At 35.9% G+C, this 17,783-nt stretch overlaps 1 protein-coding gene across 3 annotated transcripts in view; it reads right to left on the reverse strand.

Annotated features, from left to right (window-relative positions):
- The window catches only part of NR2C1 (nuclear receptor subfamily 2 group C member 1), a 46,900-nt gene that overhangs the window by 2,487 nt on the left and 26,630 nt on the right, over nucleotides 1–17,783 (reverse strand). For all 3 annotated transcript variants that reach the window (XM_053978046.1, XM_053978045.1, XM_053978047.1), the window contains 8 exons: nucleotides 15,984–16,163; nucleotides 13,887–14,034; nucleotides 13,697–13,787; nucleotides 11,786–11,970; nucleotides 8,413–8,575; nucleotides 6,880–7,001; nucleotides 3,756–3,895; nucleotides 1,819–1,956 (listed from right to left, as the gene is read on the reverse strand). In XM_053978046.1, the coding sequence (XP_053834021.1) occupies nucleotides 1,819–1,956; nucleotides 3,756–3,895; nucleotides 6,880–7,001; nucleotides 8,413–8,575; nucleotides 11,786–11,970; nucleotides 13,697–13,787; nucleotides 13,887–14,034; nucleotides 15,984–16,163 (1,167 nt within the window). The remainder of the gene's footprint in view (nucleotides 1–1,818; nucleotides 1,957–3,755; nucleotides 3,896–6,879; nucleotides 7,002–8,412; nucleotides 8,576–11,785; nucleotides 11,971–13,696; nucleotides 13,788–13,886; nucleotides 14,035–15,983; nucleotides 16,164–17,783) is intronic.

Raw genomic sequence — 17,783 nt, forward strand, 5'->3', positions numbered from 1 at the left:
ATGTGAATTTGAAAACATCAGCTAAAGAAAATTTCTCTCAATCATGGGACTGGACTAGAGTCTTTTCCCAAGGTATTTTTCCTTCTACCTTTTGTGTGGTCAAATATAATTGGAAGGAGACAAACTTCAGAGTAAACAAATAGGTTAATACTACTTTGCAAGCGCAAGGTTCCTAAGAAGTATTTTTTGTTGTCTAACAGGATTGATTTTTCCACACAGGCCAGAGGATTCTTTCATAAATCCTAGTGGACTTCATTCTAAAAAAATGGACTTGAGGTATTATCCCATAATTTTGTTTCTTTCCTGAAGTAACCTGTACCATTTCTTTGTATAGGAAGGCCATGAAAAGGATTATTTTGGGGTAAGAACACTTATAGAAAGTCTCTTCTGTAATAATGGTGTATTTGCAACTGCTCAATCCTCAGCAGAAAAGGAAAACTGCAAAGATTTTCAAGCATGCTTAATATTGTGTTTAAACTTATTTGGTTTAATGGTGAGTCCTGCTTATCAGGAAACTGAAACTGTTTCAGTGATACAGTGAAGTGTACAAGCAAACACATGAAACCATGTAAGACTCTCCTGGTCGTAAGGACTGAGAGCAGGATTATGTTGTACTATAAAACACCCAGGATCTGATTTTCCTTAGAGATCCACAATAGAAAAATTATCACAGTAGGAAATCCTCTGGAAATTTATCATCTTTCCTGAAGGGTTCTGACTCTACTTATACCACCTTTTATTTGCATGAATGTCTTTCACCTCAGAAGTCTTCCATTACTGCAATATATACATATATAATTATATATATAGGTAGCAATGGAAGATATGCAGGGTTTCATTTGTGCACTTAGATGAATACCATGAAAAATTCATGGAGACAGAGGCAGTACTTGAGATCTGCACATTTTTCTTTTACCAAAAGACTTGGTTTGGCTTTGTACTAATCCCAATTCTGAATGATGAATCTAAGGCCTGCAGGATACTGATACAATACCTGAGTGCCTTTTGTGAAAAGTCAATTCTACAACTTTCAAATACAGAAAATTAATTTTCTAACTTTCTACATCCAGGCATATAGGTTACACAATGTAATTACTCAGTAAGTACCTATAATAACCAGAGGACTCTCTCCTCCCTATTGTAAACTAATCACCCAGAAGGGAAATAAAGGTGTATTACCTTCACTTTCTAATGTATGTCTAGTAATGCTACTGAGAGTACATTAAGCAAATAATGTTTAGAAGACAAAAATAATAACATAAGTCAATGTTTGTGGTGTTCATTCACCAGAAATGCTATATGCATTGTCTGTGTGGGGGAGAGGTGATGTTTCTGTAATTCTGAATGTGAGAACTGATGCCCAGATAGTCTTTCATATATTAAAATCCCAACTACCTGGATTAAAAACCCATCTCCTCTGGATGTGCAAGAGCAACGCTTCAGAAAATTAAACTGCAGGTCTTCAGAAAATGTACCCCAGAAAGGAGGCACAAAATTAAAAGCAATAAATAAATAAATGAAGAGAAAAAAAAAAAAAAAACTGAAACAACCAAAATCTCAAACCCAAAACAACAAAAAGCATGAGTGGCACAACCAAGAATGAAAATCTACAAATAAAAAGAATCAAAGTCTCCCCCTGCAAAAAAGGCCCCAAAGCAACATTCAGTTGTTTACAGTAGAAGATTAACCCTCCTCTTCCTACAGTCCTTACAAACCTTCCAAGATTCTTCAACAAATGAGACAGTAATTGCACATAACGAAACAGGTATACAGCAACAAATAGCAGATTAAAATGTTACATTTGGAATAATTACATACCAGGACTGAAGAGGACGATTGCTTTCAAATATGCATATTCATATCCATCTAGACACAGTTTAACCATGCTGTTACAAAACTCTTGCAATTTGAAGACATGCTCCATTACTAGTCTTCCTCTATCTGTTGGCAGCTTATCTAAATCAAGACACCCATTAAAAAAATTACCAAGTTAACACACAGACAAAAATGTGGTTGCACTGGAATTTTAAAAATAATTATTTTATTCAAATAACGGGAAATCTATGCCATCTATAAATTCCTATTAGGTCTGAATAATCTTGACACCAGCAATTACAGAGTATTAACACTCTTTTTTCCCATCTTTTCCAATTAGGTTCTTCCTGCTAATGCTTCCAGTTGTCAGGCACGGAATAGAGCTTGAAATGATCAAGGATGGAAGAGACTACTTACAAGTAAAGCATACACTGCTACTGCTGACCTGTGGTCTGTGTGTAAGGATGAGGTGCCACATGGTAGACCAGTGTACAGCTTTGTGGGTTATTTTAGTCAGAGACCATGCCACTGCTGGGAAAGGTGTACTATACACCTTCCCTTATTTACACTCAGGGGAATGTGGTTGGTGCAGAGCTGTTCCCCTTGAGCTAGCATTAGCAAAGCAGCCTGAAAACTCCATTCCCTCCATAACCCAAGTCTCTAGACTGCACAAACTTAGTATCTCTTGGAGATACTGCAGCTGGCAGACTGCACAACTGGTTCTTGCAGTCAACCCAAATTCCCAATTTAAATGGTAGAAATATGTATTTGTAATAATGATAAAAACATGACTAATTACAACAATACCCTTTCTGGTAAACATACTTTAAATATTACATAGACCAAAATCTCCAAATTCCATTTTTATCTGCTAGAGACAACCATAAATTTGTTAGTACCTTTAGCTGATCCAGTACATCTCGCAATTTGATCAGTTTGTTTTAAGCTATTGTTATTTATAGAAGGATCTTGTAGATGTTTTTAAATCACAAAAACCCCTTGGAAGTAATTCTTTAATTACCTTATCATAAAAGAAGATGAAAAATCTATAGTCTGGTAGCTGTTTGTTTCCAGTTTACCAATCTGCATTTACATAGCATCAACAACAGTGAATTTTCATACCCCTAACAGCAAACAACTCAAAAATTCAGTTAAATCTGAAAATTATTAGATTTTTCTATGTGCATCTACCTTATGAATAATGTGTTATGACTATGAACAGATGAAGATTATACTATTATTGACTGGATAGCTTTTAGTGGTGATAACCTTGTGAGTATCCTCGAGTACACAAAGCTTAGCAAAAACTCCCCTCCAGCTCAGAACAGAATTAAAAGAGGCCAACTGATATGTCTTTCATTTCAATGAAAAATATGCCAAAGATGCAGAACACAGGATTAGCAGGGAACAAAGTGTACTTAGTGGAGATCTGTTGAAGACTTCCATGTAGACTAAAACTAATACATGGAAGTCAACAAGCCAAGTTATGTAAAGGAACTGTTATCATCAAGTTGGCATTCAGCTGCTTTGTGTCACAGCTATGAAGAGCAAGGACAGGTGGGTCATTCTTTACTTTGTATCCTTATCATATTCACAGTACTCTTGCGTTCTTAACATTGATGCTGCCCAAAATATTCCTAATTTGGGCTGATTATATTAACAGACAGCAGAACACTATTAGACAATACAACACACAAAAATATTTTTTTTTAATTTGGAGTTAAATATTACCATAACTGACTTTTGCAAAATTGCTAAAAAATTGTATCTTGGGCACCATAGTTGCTAGTATTACTTTGTTTCAATATTAATGTGAAATTCTTTAAACAGTAAATTTACAATAACAACTGAAGGATAAATAAAGAGCTTCTGTGAACTTCAAAACTTAAAAAATATCAAGTAATTCCCCATGTCTGGCACGTGCACAGTATACACCTTACCTTGTTGTAAACTGCCTTGAAGGTGATTAACAAAAGCAGCTAAGATCGTTGCCACATTCATAACTTGTGAGCACTGTGCTAGACCAAGCGTAAAAAGTTCATTCCAGCAGGCTTTTACTAATGATATGCTGTTATCCTGTCTATTAAAAAGCACAATAATTTAATAAAACCAGCCATTTGCATTCACACATGTTTTTTAATATTGGAGAAACACTTCATAAAACATTAATTCAATCATTACAACCAACACCAAAATGAAGTTCTGCATCAGTTTTCTTTGCATGCTAGAATTAAAATACCTGGTTTAAAGTGACTTTAGTAAAGTAATACATTTTTGTTTAAATGACCTAAAAGGAAATAGATTTATATTACAAAAGCAAGATGAAGTTACAGTAAATGACAACTGTCACAGTGTACTCCATCATGCTAGTTTTATTAGGATTTGGGACAATATTTATATGCATGGACAAAAAAAGATTGCACTGTTCCTGTATTGCGGACATAGAACAGACTCAGGGGTCTTTTTTTTCACTTGAAAATTGACAGGTTGGTATAATTTTTTAATTAAAGATACAGGTGAAATGGAACGTGTGTGATCAAGCTTCTGAGCTTCCTGACTGCTACTTTCTGCATCCCTTTCAAGTTTGGAATAATGTTTGAAATACAGACTTCGAAGTATAAATACCAGTCATAAGGATTTATTTACTGTAGCTTAAAATAAAAGATATCAATTCATATTCAGCCACTTTTGTATTAGTAACCTAACTTTCAGTTATGCCAAGTCTCTAACTCACAGAGCTTAACAAGAGCTCAGTACCTTAGAAAGCAAATCCCACCAAAGAGGAGTCAAAATCAGGTACGACGTTTCACAGCTTTAGCCAGTGAATATAAATAATGGAAATTTAAAAGAAGTACAAGATCTATCAAAGAAGAAAAGCATATTAAAGCTAGGATTTCAAAATACAAAATACAGTGGAATGGATTTTTGAAGAACACAGATATAATCTTCAAGTACAGTTCTGATGATTTAGTGCAATACTAAGATGCCAACTGACTGGTGAATACAGACTTGTCCTTAACCAGATTACAAAGAGCTTACTGAAAGCAGTATTTTTCATTATCATCAAGTTCTTTTTATGGTAGACACAATATTGTACATGAAGCTTCTGCATGTATTGTTCATCTCCTTTAACATAATCAAAGGGACTGTGCTGAGCACCATTGAAAATAGGGCGCAGTGGCTACTCCTCTGATACGTGTGTGTAGATAAACATATCATCTACAGCATCTTTATGGCTGATCAAAGTTCCACTAGAACCAGTTCTTAAGTTTGCTTAAGCAGCCTCACAAAACGAAGAGGCTGTAACCAGCTTGGCGAAGGCTTCAATAGGAAACTCTCTTGTGAACAAAGATGCCCATGCAGGAAGATGAACTAATCAATATCTAGCATCATTAGGTCAAAGGCAACTATCCTGCTGTGACTAAAGGAGAATGTTGCCTGAGGAGGAAACAACCTAGGTACAATTATCCGTCTTCCTTACAAAACCATTACTCATCATGCTCTATGAATTTCTCTTCAGTTTAAAAGTGAAATGAGTCAGCCTTCTGAAAGTTAAAATTATAGGATATAATGTACTCCAACTATAAAGGCTGCATTAATTTCAAATAAATCTCCACTTGAAAATAGTTTGCATTTTAGGCGCTTCAAAGAAAAATTCAATTTATGTTATTTATATACCATTGCCCATGTTCTTGACTGGGTCTGTAAATGCTATTATAGGTGAATATTAACACTATTATGGCAGTTTACTCCTCCACATTTTTTAAGCATAAAAATATATTGGGAAATAACAGATAAAAAGAGCACATGTAGATTTTTCTTGCTAAATCTTTTTGGAGCAAGAGAGGTTTGCTGTACTAAATTTTATTTTTAAGAAGCAATTCCCATTTTTTGTTAGAATACCAATTTGTACTAATTTGCAGTTGTCTATCTGTAACAAAAACATTTTTTAAACTTAGAATGACATAATGTACTATGTTTATTTACAATGCATTTTGTAATTCTGCAGGTCAACAATTTCTACATCATATTTACCTATTTTTTTACCCCTACTATTCTTTAAGTTTATATGATATTCCTTTCTCCTTCTCCAACACACAGGCTTAATTACACACAATACAATATCTTTCCTTAAAAAGTGTAGAATAATTTGGCTGAAGCATCTGAGTAAACACAACCAGTAATCACAGATCATCCTGCTTTTGACAGCTTTCCTGGAAAAGGGGAGAATCTCTCATTTTAAAAAAGGAATTCTCTTTGCTGCCACAGTCACAGACTATTTTGATATTAAACAGAAACACTGAGACGAGAACAAACTATCATGATTTATTCACCATTTGTGTCAGAGCTGATACAATATCTTTATTTGTTTGATGTATCTTCATAAAATTACTTCTGAATATAGGATAAATCAGTTTTTCCCATGCAGTTTGGACATTTTTTTTCCTGATGATCAGCTATGGACTACAAAATTGAACTTAAGTGATACACTGAATTCTGATGGAGAAGCAGGATGTTATACAAACTGTAAAAAGAACAGTTAGAATTACCTTTGGTTACAGAAGCCAATTATTTTTGGCAAATCTCCTGAAATTAGACAACTTCATTCTGAGTATCTGCTGAATCTAGCAAACCATTTTCTTCATGTAGGCTATTAAAGGCAAGATTATTATTTGTAATTCACCTTATAAGGATAAAAATTTTGGGGATTCAGACAGAAACTTCTTTTTGGTGATTGCCCGATAAGCATCAGGATATAGCATAGAGCTGTAGCTATTAAAAAGCTGATAGAAATTCCTATTTTCTCAAAATATTTTAAGAAGCAGCAGTGTGCAGGCATCCAATTGTTTTAAATTAATCCTTTTTCTTACAAAACCCAAGCAAAGTCCTGAATTTGGACTCAAACTGGGAGTAGTTTTAATTCAGAAAATTTACCTTACAATTAAGATTTATAACAGTTTTAATTAGCAGTTTTATATTTTTACAAGTCCCTGAAGAAAACAATAAAAACCAAAAATTCAAAAGCACATAGCCACAACGTAAGTGAATAAACCGAACACTTACCCCAAAGCTTGGAAAGATGGAATGGAACGTGCCCAGTGCATGGATAAAAAAAGCAGCCTGGAGGCAGACTCACAGATATAGTGAACATTAAGACAATCAGGCATAGGAGAAGGCATGGTGAGCTGCAAAACAAAAATAGAAAGAAAGAAAGAAAAAAGAAGAAAGTGTAAGACAGTTACTTTACTTTCTTCATAATACGTTCAGGAAGAAATCAGTCCTTGGAGTTTCTTTAAAGTGAAAAAATAAAACTGTTCTTTAAATAAAAAAGGTATAATCCCGACACAAAACTGAATGACTCCCATTTGCATTATTAGGCACACCATTACACGCTGTATGTCACATAACTACACAGAAACTAAAAAGACAAAAAGTTTGATTTGTTCATAGAAGTTCATGTCTGGGACAACTGGAGATGGAAAATCTCAAAACTCAACTTCTGAGACATTCTCAAAGAATAAGAGAGAAGAATCACTGTAACTGGAATGAACTTGCTTACATTAGAGGAGTTACATCTCCTGGAGATAGAGAGAGAGTGTGTGTGAGAGAACTATTTCACAAAACATTTCTTTTTTTTTACTTTTAATTAATATTTTACAAAGAAATACAAGAGAAATGTTTTGATGTTTGAGCAACATACCCAATACATAGCTGCTCCCAAGTCCAAAAAATATAACCAACATATTTCAGAAAGGATGTTCACAATTTTAGTAAGACTAGTGATGTTACCTGCATATGTGAAGAAAAAGATTCCACCCAAAATAGCTTAGAACATGTAATTCTAATTGTAAAAAATTTATATTTTTTAATACAATGTTCTGGCTAATGCAATTAAAAAAAAAAAAAAAAAAAAAAGAGCTGACATTTGCATTAGAGATGTTCATTGGGATGATCAAAACGCATGCTGGTAAGAGGGGTAAAGTTTGACCAAATGCCTGTTACTAAGTGTTCAGATGACCAAGCTTTTTGATTTGTCCATGAAAAATAAGGTGATAAAAAAAAAAGATAATAGGAATTCCTGCAAGCTTGTAAAATGAGAAATAAATCCAGAAAATATATCATTAACTAACACAGCAACTGTATTTAAGTCAATTACTAGCAGGCTAAAATAGGGCAATCTACATAAACAAGAAACTGACAAATACACTTAAAGGTCTCAAAATCCAGTTGCAGATTGCATCAGACCCACCCATTAACAAGTGAGAACGTGGATACTGACTGCTTCACGCAATTAAATTCTCACTCTGCTTCATGCAAATACTTTGTCTATGTAAATCCTTTTGTATTCCTTACCCAGTATTCTTAAGGTAAGAAACTATAAAATAACCAGTGCAGCTAAACCACTGCAGAGTGCAGGACTTTCTCCCAGAGAAAAATTAACCAGTGAAGAAAAGCAGTTCATTAACTGGAAATTAATGCTAATACCTGAACAAACAATCCTCTAAGAAATTCAAAATAAAGCTTAGTCAGATCATTATTGTACATCACTATGTCAAAATAGTTATAAACAGTCAACAGTAAGAAAGTATTCAGTACCCTAAATGCTACATGAGCATCACTGAGTAGTGGCCCCTCTATTTCAACAATGTTCATGCTTGTTTCTCCACCAAGCAGCTGTGCACTGGTGTCAATACTTTCAGAGTTCTGGCATGCTGGGCTCTCTCCTGGATTTAATGCTTTTGCAAGAGTATCAAATGCCCTGTAAGATCACAAACAAACAAAAAGAAAATTTCATTTTAGAGACTGTTTCAATTTAAGAGGAACCTGCACACGTCTGAAACCTATATGTAGAAGTCTGTTCCAAAAAGTGAGATTTGGAAAATAAAAGTCAGTAGCATGCTTTTCCTGACATTCCATCTAACTCTGAAACAAAAATTAGCAGCAGATCCTGTTTATAATACTAGTTGCCAACAAATTCACAGTTTTGACATATTGGTTGTGCTGCTGAATCACAGTTTGCTTTTCAATATCTCTTTAGTGATGTTCACTGAGAGTGCTGGCATGAGTGCTTTGAGGACATGATCACCAGACTGCTGTTACAGTCATTTAGCGCATGTATAAATTTTACAGGCTTTTACTGCTATGAAGCACAGAATAAGATTATTTTTTTTTGTTAAGTAATGAGTTGTAACTACAACAAGATTTTTCAACTTAATTTGAAAAGACTGCTACAAAATATGTCAGAGAAAGCACTCCCATGCTTTCAATACAACCCTTAGTACCCTCTGCTGTGTGGCGGTGCCTCTTGGCTTTCACAAGCACAAATGCTAGAAGGCAGATGTCAGGACAAGCACAGATGTATTACTCAATATTTGGCTGCTTGATAACACGTGTTGTTTTTCTGTTCATAAATACACCTAAGAACTACAACTGACACACCTTCAATCAAATATACACAGACTTGATCACTGCCTACAGACAGATGACATATCCCAGGAACAGCAACATTTCTATACAGTATTGTATGAAAAACTTACACACTGAGACCCGAAAACTTTACAAAAGCTGATTATCGGCTAGTATGTAGAGCTCATTCTCAATTTATAGATATGTTTATTACCACAGAGTCTAAAAATCACTGATTTAATGCCAAAATCTGGGATAGAAATTGGCCACCTTCTCTACCCCCACACTCTCTAGCTACACGGATTCACTAGCATGTCTAAAAATTAAAAAAAAACCAAAAAACAAAAAAAAAACAAACAAAACCCCACCAATGAGCTGTTTGACATAACTACAGACAACCAAACAAAATATCACAAAGAAAAAGCTGTTGATACTGCCTCAAGGCTTGGGATGGTAAATGAACTACTTTTTGGTCCTCACTAACCTGTGTACCTTGATGAATACACATGAGAGTGACTGGGGCATACACGAGTGAACTATACAGACATACCTGGGCCATCTTCTGTCCCTGGTAAGCGCAAAGCTGGCACAAAGGGAAGGCATTCATGGCTCAGTTCTAGAAACTATACTATAGACTCCTGCTAGAAGATCTCAGTTTCAGGTCTTCCACAATTCACTCTTAGGTAGAACAGGCAAACACAGCAGCTCAGTGACAGCTGCTTTTAAAGAAACAACAGGATCTCTGTGGGGTTCTTCATGTGGCAGGGACAGAAATTTAAGAGAAGAACAAGACTTTTCCTTTCCCCAAAAGGTAAAGGTCATATACATCTGTCACTATCCTGTATTTATTATAGCACAGGCTGAAGAGTGCTAGAAAAATAGTGTGGGCATATACACTTGTTAACCATGTCTGTTCATGACACTTTCCCCCCCAAGTCACTTTTCAATGTTGCTTTCAAAGAAATCTTCTCCCTTCTATCTCATAAACTGCCAGTAGTAAGCCAGCAGAAGTTGTAGCAGCTTTGCTTCCTCATGGCTCAGTAATGCGAGTCCTTTCCTACACAAAGCCCTGATATGAGCAATGTAAAGTAAACATGAGCAAACTGTAAAGTAAAACACCACGGAAAAGAGAATCTAGAACAAAGCTCGTCTGGGAGCTATGAAAATCTAGCCCTCAAAGTGAGGAAACAAGGCATAAGCAACATTGAAATGCATGGCATTGATATAATTTGCTACAGATAATTTTGTTTTTCTTTTTGTCAGGCTCAGTCATCAACAGATATATAAGACTGCAAATAAACTGTAAAGAAAGAATATCATGAAGCATTAGAGGACAAGGTATGTAAAATTACAATATACTACACTGGCATAGGGCCTGACAGGGAACTCAGTAATTCAGAGAAAATGTTTAGTTTCTCTTAGAGTAACAACTTCCCTTTCACAGCAGTATTTAACTTGAACCTCCCCACTGTACAGCTATTAGGTAACCTACTTGACCAGTACGTCAAGTCAGAGCTCTTTCAAACTCTCTAGCTGAGAGAACTAGATGTCTTTTCATAGACAGACTTTTAAAACTGAACAGTAAAAATAAGCACTAGAAGTGCCCACAAATTCAAGATTTCTACATCTCTTTGAACAGCCATAGTATTGAATGATGTCTGTCAGCACATGTAACAATACTACTTACATGGCATATTCTAACATCCTTTACCAAGGTGGACAAAGCAAAGGCCCAAATCAGCATCTATAAAAAGTCAGACTGACTTTCTAAGCAGTAAAAAGAAAGGAACAGAAAAAATGTAATCTGCTCGCAATTACACAAAGCAGTAGAGACCAAATGGAAATCAGATATTTCAGCCACTATACGCCCATCTTTTTCCCCTTAATGGATTTACTCTGCACACACTTTCAGAACAGAATGTAAAATGTAGGTGGTGTGTAAAAGACAGTTGCTGGGACAGCAGGCAGAAGCTTGCATGAGATGACAACCAAGGAAGAACACAATTGTGATTGATGGAATAACTGTAAATGTTCTGTATATACATCTTACACATATGCTCACCACAGTGGCACATTAAAACCATTGCAAAATACAAGTTTGTAAGATACTCAGTGAATGCATTAATATTGGTAGTGAGAATTCTGTAACTTCTCTTGTGTGGAAGGAAAATGCTTTTCAAGCTTTTAAGGTGATTAATAGTTACAGACACTTAACTATCACACAGATGAGATCTCTTAAGAGCAAGTTTTCCAGGATGATACAAAGTACTAAGACTATAGTACAAGACCTAACATACCTTAGTATGGCCAATCAAAAGGTAAGAAAATCAGCTGTAACATTTATACTGAAATTAATTTCAAGTACAAACAACTAAAAGGATTTATTTCTCTAATGGAACTTTCTTTTGATTTCACTTGGAAGAATCTTACAATATTTGCCTTCTACATGAGCTTATGCTGCTATTACTTTTAAAGCAGATAAATTTCCTACATTGTGATGATTTAACTAATTGCCTGGTCTGAATTGAGAGACCTTCTCTTCTCTAAGTGTAACATGCCTTACCTTGTAACATCACTACTAGTTTGTTCTTCTTGCTTGAGTTCAGGTAATGATGCATCTCCATTGCTCAAATTTTCGATCATGGATAGCTCTGTATTGCTTTGTGACGTGTCTTTGCATTTACTGAGATTTGCTAATGAAGTCACCACATTTGCCAGTGTACTTAAATCTCCTTGACATGCTTCCACCTAAGGGAAAAGAACAGCTTTTAATTCTCAGTTAATTGGCAGCAGTTAACCTGCAAGAGAAGAGCCTAGCTTTCACATAAATCAAGAATAGAGCATATAAAAAGATATACCTGTAAGAAAACTTTTTCAGTACATAGGTAACCACAATACAGCAATCAGACACTGCACTGCATCTAAAATATGGATTATTTTGACATTTACTTGTAGAAGTAATAGCTATCTATTTCTTTCTGAAAGAATACTACTGATGGTAAGCAAGTGCAGAAAGATTTCACATCTCTATGCACTAGTCCATCACCAGGAATATAAGAATGCTCTAGATTATATTTTTAGCATCTTCCTTCACCATGTAAATGAGTCAGTAGTAACCAGCTAGGCAAATGTCTGAGAAGAAGGAATGCATGAAAAGTCACCTTTATGAACAAGCAGAAAAATAATTATGTAGCCTTTTTGGTGTTTATGTCTTTGTCTAACTGCAAAGGAAAAAAGTGATTCAGTACTGGCTAGCAACTCAGAGAGGCAGTAAGATGTGGCCCGCTCTGTCCCAGAAGAAAAAAAAAAAAAAAAAAAAAAAAAAGGTACATTATTACTGACAAATATGCAGCTGCTGCTGCTAACACCAGACAGAGCAAGCAAAGCAAAATGCATGAAAACAGTATGAGGGTGTTGTTGGTCACTCCTCACACAAGGTACCATTTGTTGTCACTCACCCCTAAAACAGGGCACCAATCTGACAGCGGTCACACGACTGACACCAGCATCAGTCCCTTGTTATCTAAAACCTCCCTAATTGACAGAGGACTCAAAAGACTGGCGACGAAGACGGCAGCAAGCATCAGCAATTTATTAAAGCCTTCAAACTGTCTGTTACAACCCCACCAGCAGCCCCAAGCCATACAAACTCCTTCCTCTCACAGCACAACCTGCTAGTTCCAACACCACCTCTCTCCTCCTAATTCTTCACACCTTTTCTCTCACATGCATAACACCTGCCTGCCCTTTTACTCTTCTGTGATTGGTCAATACACATCAGCATTCCATGAGTCTTCTCCTTCAATACTGGTCACCTGTCTTACACAGCTGCAACTTATCAGGGGCAAGATTGCCTGCAGCACTATCTCTATTCTCTTACAATCCATTCTCCCACATGAGGTAATTTAATATCAGCTAGAAAATTTAATATCAGCTAGAAAAACAAAAATGCTTCCTACTGTGTATATGTGAAGAAGATACCACATGGCTTTAGTGGATCAGTAAGTGCAACAAAATGGAAACAAAGGAAAACCAGCTCATAAATGTAATTGTTGATGAGATAGGTCTTATCAGCTTTGCCAAAAAAATAGTGATTCAGGAGAAAAAAATCCTGAGTCCAATATTTACACGTGGCACTGTGATAGTGCCATGAGAAGTTTTGTGAAAACCTCACTTTATTTGTACAAAAGAGCAAACCAAGTGTAAGGATTATCCAAAAACAAAAATTAAAATAATAATGCCCTTAAGACTCTCTAAAAATGTGAAGGAAGGGGATTTACTTTGTCATGTTTTTAGCACTTTTACTATGTGAGGCTAAGAGGATTCTTGTAAAGAGAAGGCATTTGAAACACTGGTGAATGTTGTAAAGGAGTGTTTTAAAAATTAATTTAACCAAATAGAATACCCTTCTCTCCTTACATATAAAATTATGGCAATTAGCTCTACTTATCATATCAGTCATATCATAACATACCTTATCTGGAGTCATCAGCACAGTAGGCTCACTTTTTATTGCAGACGGATGAATGTTAACAAACATTCCTGATTCCAGCAAACCCGTTGACCTGATAGAAAACAGCACAAGTTTTAATTTTGATTAATTTTAAAACAGAATTTTCCTTTTTCAGAATACAGATAGCCACTTCTGAATACAATTCACATACCTTGCTGTTTCATTGTCTGTTACAAAAGTTGGGGTTGCAGCTAATGGACTACGAAGATCTTTCCGAATGTAGATCTTTTCTGTAGAAGCCGCACAGTTCGAAGATTTTTCTCTTGACACTTCAATAGGTTTCCTCTCACACTGTACAGCTACAGAAATAATACCCAACTATTAAATCACCCCTAATTACAGGATAAGAAATAATACTTTTTTCTTTCTTTAATATTTGATTTAATAATAATTTTGAAACTAACTAATATATATATAAAATACATCCCATAACCAACAAGTTAACAAATTGTATAAAACCAGCACACCGACTTGATGACTTCTAAGTGAAATGATGTAGTAGTCAAAGTCTGAGATGGAACATATGCAACATTTTTAAGTTAAAATTAAGGGAGACATCCCCTCATTTTTAATTTGAATCAAAGTGGAAGCTTAAAGCTTCTCATTCTCTCAGTTTCACTATCTCACATTCTCACTTCCTTTGTAAAGGACTCATGGTACATTTTTCCATGGATTGTGGGTCTATGCTGAACCCATATAACTTCATTCACTTAAAGAAGCTTCTCAAGTTAGGACTTCAGACAATACAGAGGGAAAGGTACATTCACAAAGTTGAGTTCAGACCATTTAAGATCAATCTGGGCAACACCCTGAGCCACAGTCACTGACTTCAGAGAGGAAGTAGATTTTTAATTTGAATGACTCAGTGAAACAAGGTGGAATGAACTGGGGCTTCAGCCTACAGATGTATCACCTTGCTTTGAACGTTAAAATGAAACTTACAGTATTACCCCCTATGGGGAAAATGTGGAAATGTGAAAAATGTGTAACTTCAGATAAAAAATTAAAAACTTTTCAAGATAGCAGTAGACTGTGATGCTATTCAGATTTTTACACCATTAAGTATCTTAAACCCCAAATGTTGTAATTTTAAGTATTGACAATGCTATTGAAGTCAGCCTGCAACCTACAAATAGCGCTTTAAAGGGTGGGAGATGGAGGCAAGTATTTAATCTTCCTTTGTCAATGCTGTGCTCAGTAGCAAGGTTTCACTTGGCTGAGAAAAGGCCAAGGCTTCTTCAAGGGACAAATAACCCTCACTTAGGCAGCTACAGTCCAAGACTATGCTAAGTTTTCTTTCCTTTCCTTTCCCCACCCCACTGAGGAATGAGACTTCTTAGCACCAAACAATCTTCTCTCCCACTCAGTATTCCCTTGTGACCCAGAGATTATCTTCCTGCCTTCTGATCCCTAAGCCCAGTGATTGTGTTCTGCTTAAAAAGTCTTCTGTCGGGGGGGCCTTTTCTTACTTACTGCCAGCTGAACTAGAGGCTAAAGATCCACTTTCACTGCCCCAGCTTTTCCTCCCTTTCTGAATTAATTTCCTCTGTCTTACTGATTTCTGCTGACAGACGCAGGGCTGTAAGGAGGAAAATATCCACAGAAGTTCAAGAGGGTCAGTCAAATAAGGATGATAGAGAGCAGAGAACAAGACCAACAAGACAACAGCGTCACAGTATTAGGTTTGAAGAATTTGTGTTTTGTGTGATTTTCTGTGTATTTAGTATTCTGACACTGCTGTGATATTGCACTACCACTACATCTAACCTATGGAAAGCTAAAAAGGAACTTGGAATCTGCAGGAATGGGTAAGAACTGAACTTTAGATCACTATGGATCTCTGCCTTGTGAAAAACTGTCTCTGCAGAGGTTTGCCAAAAGTGAACAGCAATTGCCAGTAAACTCAGTTGTGGAAAAACTGAAAGGAAGGTAGGAGTTCACAAAGTTCAGTAACTTAACTTACACATAAAAAAGTTGAACTGCACAAAAAAAAATGCAGACACGTTTGATATTTGCCATGTAGGAGTAACAATTCATTCACTTTCATCACATGGGATGGAACTTATTAAGCTTTTAAAGCAAACACCTGGAAGCATTTAATATTTCTGATAAACCAAACTTTCTTTAAAGGAAAAAGATACAATTTAAAAATATGTAACCAAGATAACAATTTGTATCTATACAAAGCATATCTTTTGTAGCATGAAGCAGCTGCCAGGTGAAGTAGTTTGCTCTTACTCAGACTTACAATCTTGTTTCATCCCAAAGGCGATGCATCTCTGCAGCCTACAATACTGGCAGCGATTCCGGTGGTGTTTGTTAATGACGCAGTCTTTCGTTCCTCGGCAGGAATAAACTAAATTCTTCCGTATGCTCCTTTTAAAGAATCCTTTGCATCCCTCACAGGTTACTGCTCCATAATGACGCCCTAGTTACAATGCAACAGAAAACATGAAATTAATTTTACAGTATCATATTAACATTTTAGACTTTACATTTATTAAAGACAAAGTATCAGCTATTTTACCAAGAAAAGGAACACTTGTTTTTCTGGTTGAAGATCTTAAAATATATTTGGGCTATAAAACAAAATAAAAAAGCAAGTGAACCATTTTTCTAGTTCAAAGCACTTAAACAGGATTTTACAAACAGGCAAGTTGCTTATGAAATTATTTCCTTATCTGTTGACAGCAGTGTTAAGAAAAGGCTAAGAAAACAGGTCAGTAAGAATATAGGGAAAAAAAAATTAATTTATAGATTTCTCTAGTAATTTTCACATGATTTCTCATTACAATTTCAGCTGTTGAAATTATATGCATTAAATCTAACGCAACCATGGAAAGTGCAAATATGGCATTTGACAGCATGAGGCAATCACTTCAAAGCTTTATTTTCACCTTTCATTTTCCTAACAGGGTAATGGTATCTCTGTGGTTCTTGCAGTAAAACATCAATGAAAGAATAATCTAGAATAAGTACAACTTTTTTTTTTAAGACCAGTTCAGCATGTTTTCTGTATAATATAAAAATTTCTAAGATAGACTACAAAAAGTAAGTTTTACAATTATTTTTAGAAGTAAAATATTTTGATTTTGCATAAAATTATAAACATAAATAAAAAGGATTGATGAAGGCATGCTTGGCAGTTCCAACAATTTTAGTTTATGAATCCTTGAAATACCTATGGCACATTACAAAATAAGTCACAAATATGACCTAATTTAGGAAAAAACACTTTAAGGTTCTTTCCTGAAGTTTCTAGAAATTCTGACAGGTTTTCTAGATTCCTTTATCACAACCTTTTTACCACTACTAAAATGTGAAATTTCAAAAGCATCATATGTATTAAAAGAATATCGTCCGAAACATTTTAGTGGCAGCTGGATTATGAATATTCATTCTGCAAAGTACCAGGGCTGCTTCTTCACCTACTCTTTGATGTAGCTTCTTGGATTCCAGCTTGGAAGTGTTGCAAAGCAGTTTTCATGACAGTGCTTGCCACATGGGAGGCTCCCCAAAACCTGCAGCTGCTCAGAGGAACACGGCACTCTCCCCAAAGTCATTACCACTGCCCAATATTCCAAGGCCAGCACAGGAGCAAAACCTCCTTGGATCTTCAGCCCCTCAAGGGAGACTCCAGCCCTCCTCTGGGGAGTCAGAGAAGTTTTAACAACTAGAACACCCCAATCAAATCTTTGCCTTAAGTTTGGCAGAAATTTCCTTGGGATGGGTGAGGTCTGATAAGTATTCAGAGCTCTAGCAACTGCATTTTTTATGTTAAACGTTGCCAAAATTTAATACATTTTACTTTCTAGCAAGTTTGCTCCCTGCTGAAGGGAGACCTCATAGTGAGTGGTCTGCAGGTTCCTCACAAGGGGAAATGAACGAGCAGGCACTGACCTGCTCCCTCCGGTGCCAGGACCCAAGGGAATGGCATGAAGCTGGTCAGGGAGATTTTAGGTTATATGTTAGGAAAAAGGTTCTTCACCCAGAGGGTGGTTGGGCACTGGCACAGACTCCCCAGGGCAGTGCTCACAGCACCAGCCCG

This window comes from Vidua macroura, chromosome 5, assembly GCF_024509145.1.
Source record: "Vidua macroura isolate BioBank_ID:100142 chromosome 5, ASM2450914v1, whole genome shotgun sequence".
Classification (NCBI taxonomy): Eukaryota; Metazoa; Chordata; class Aves; order Passeriformes; family Viduidae; genus Vidua; species Vidua macroura.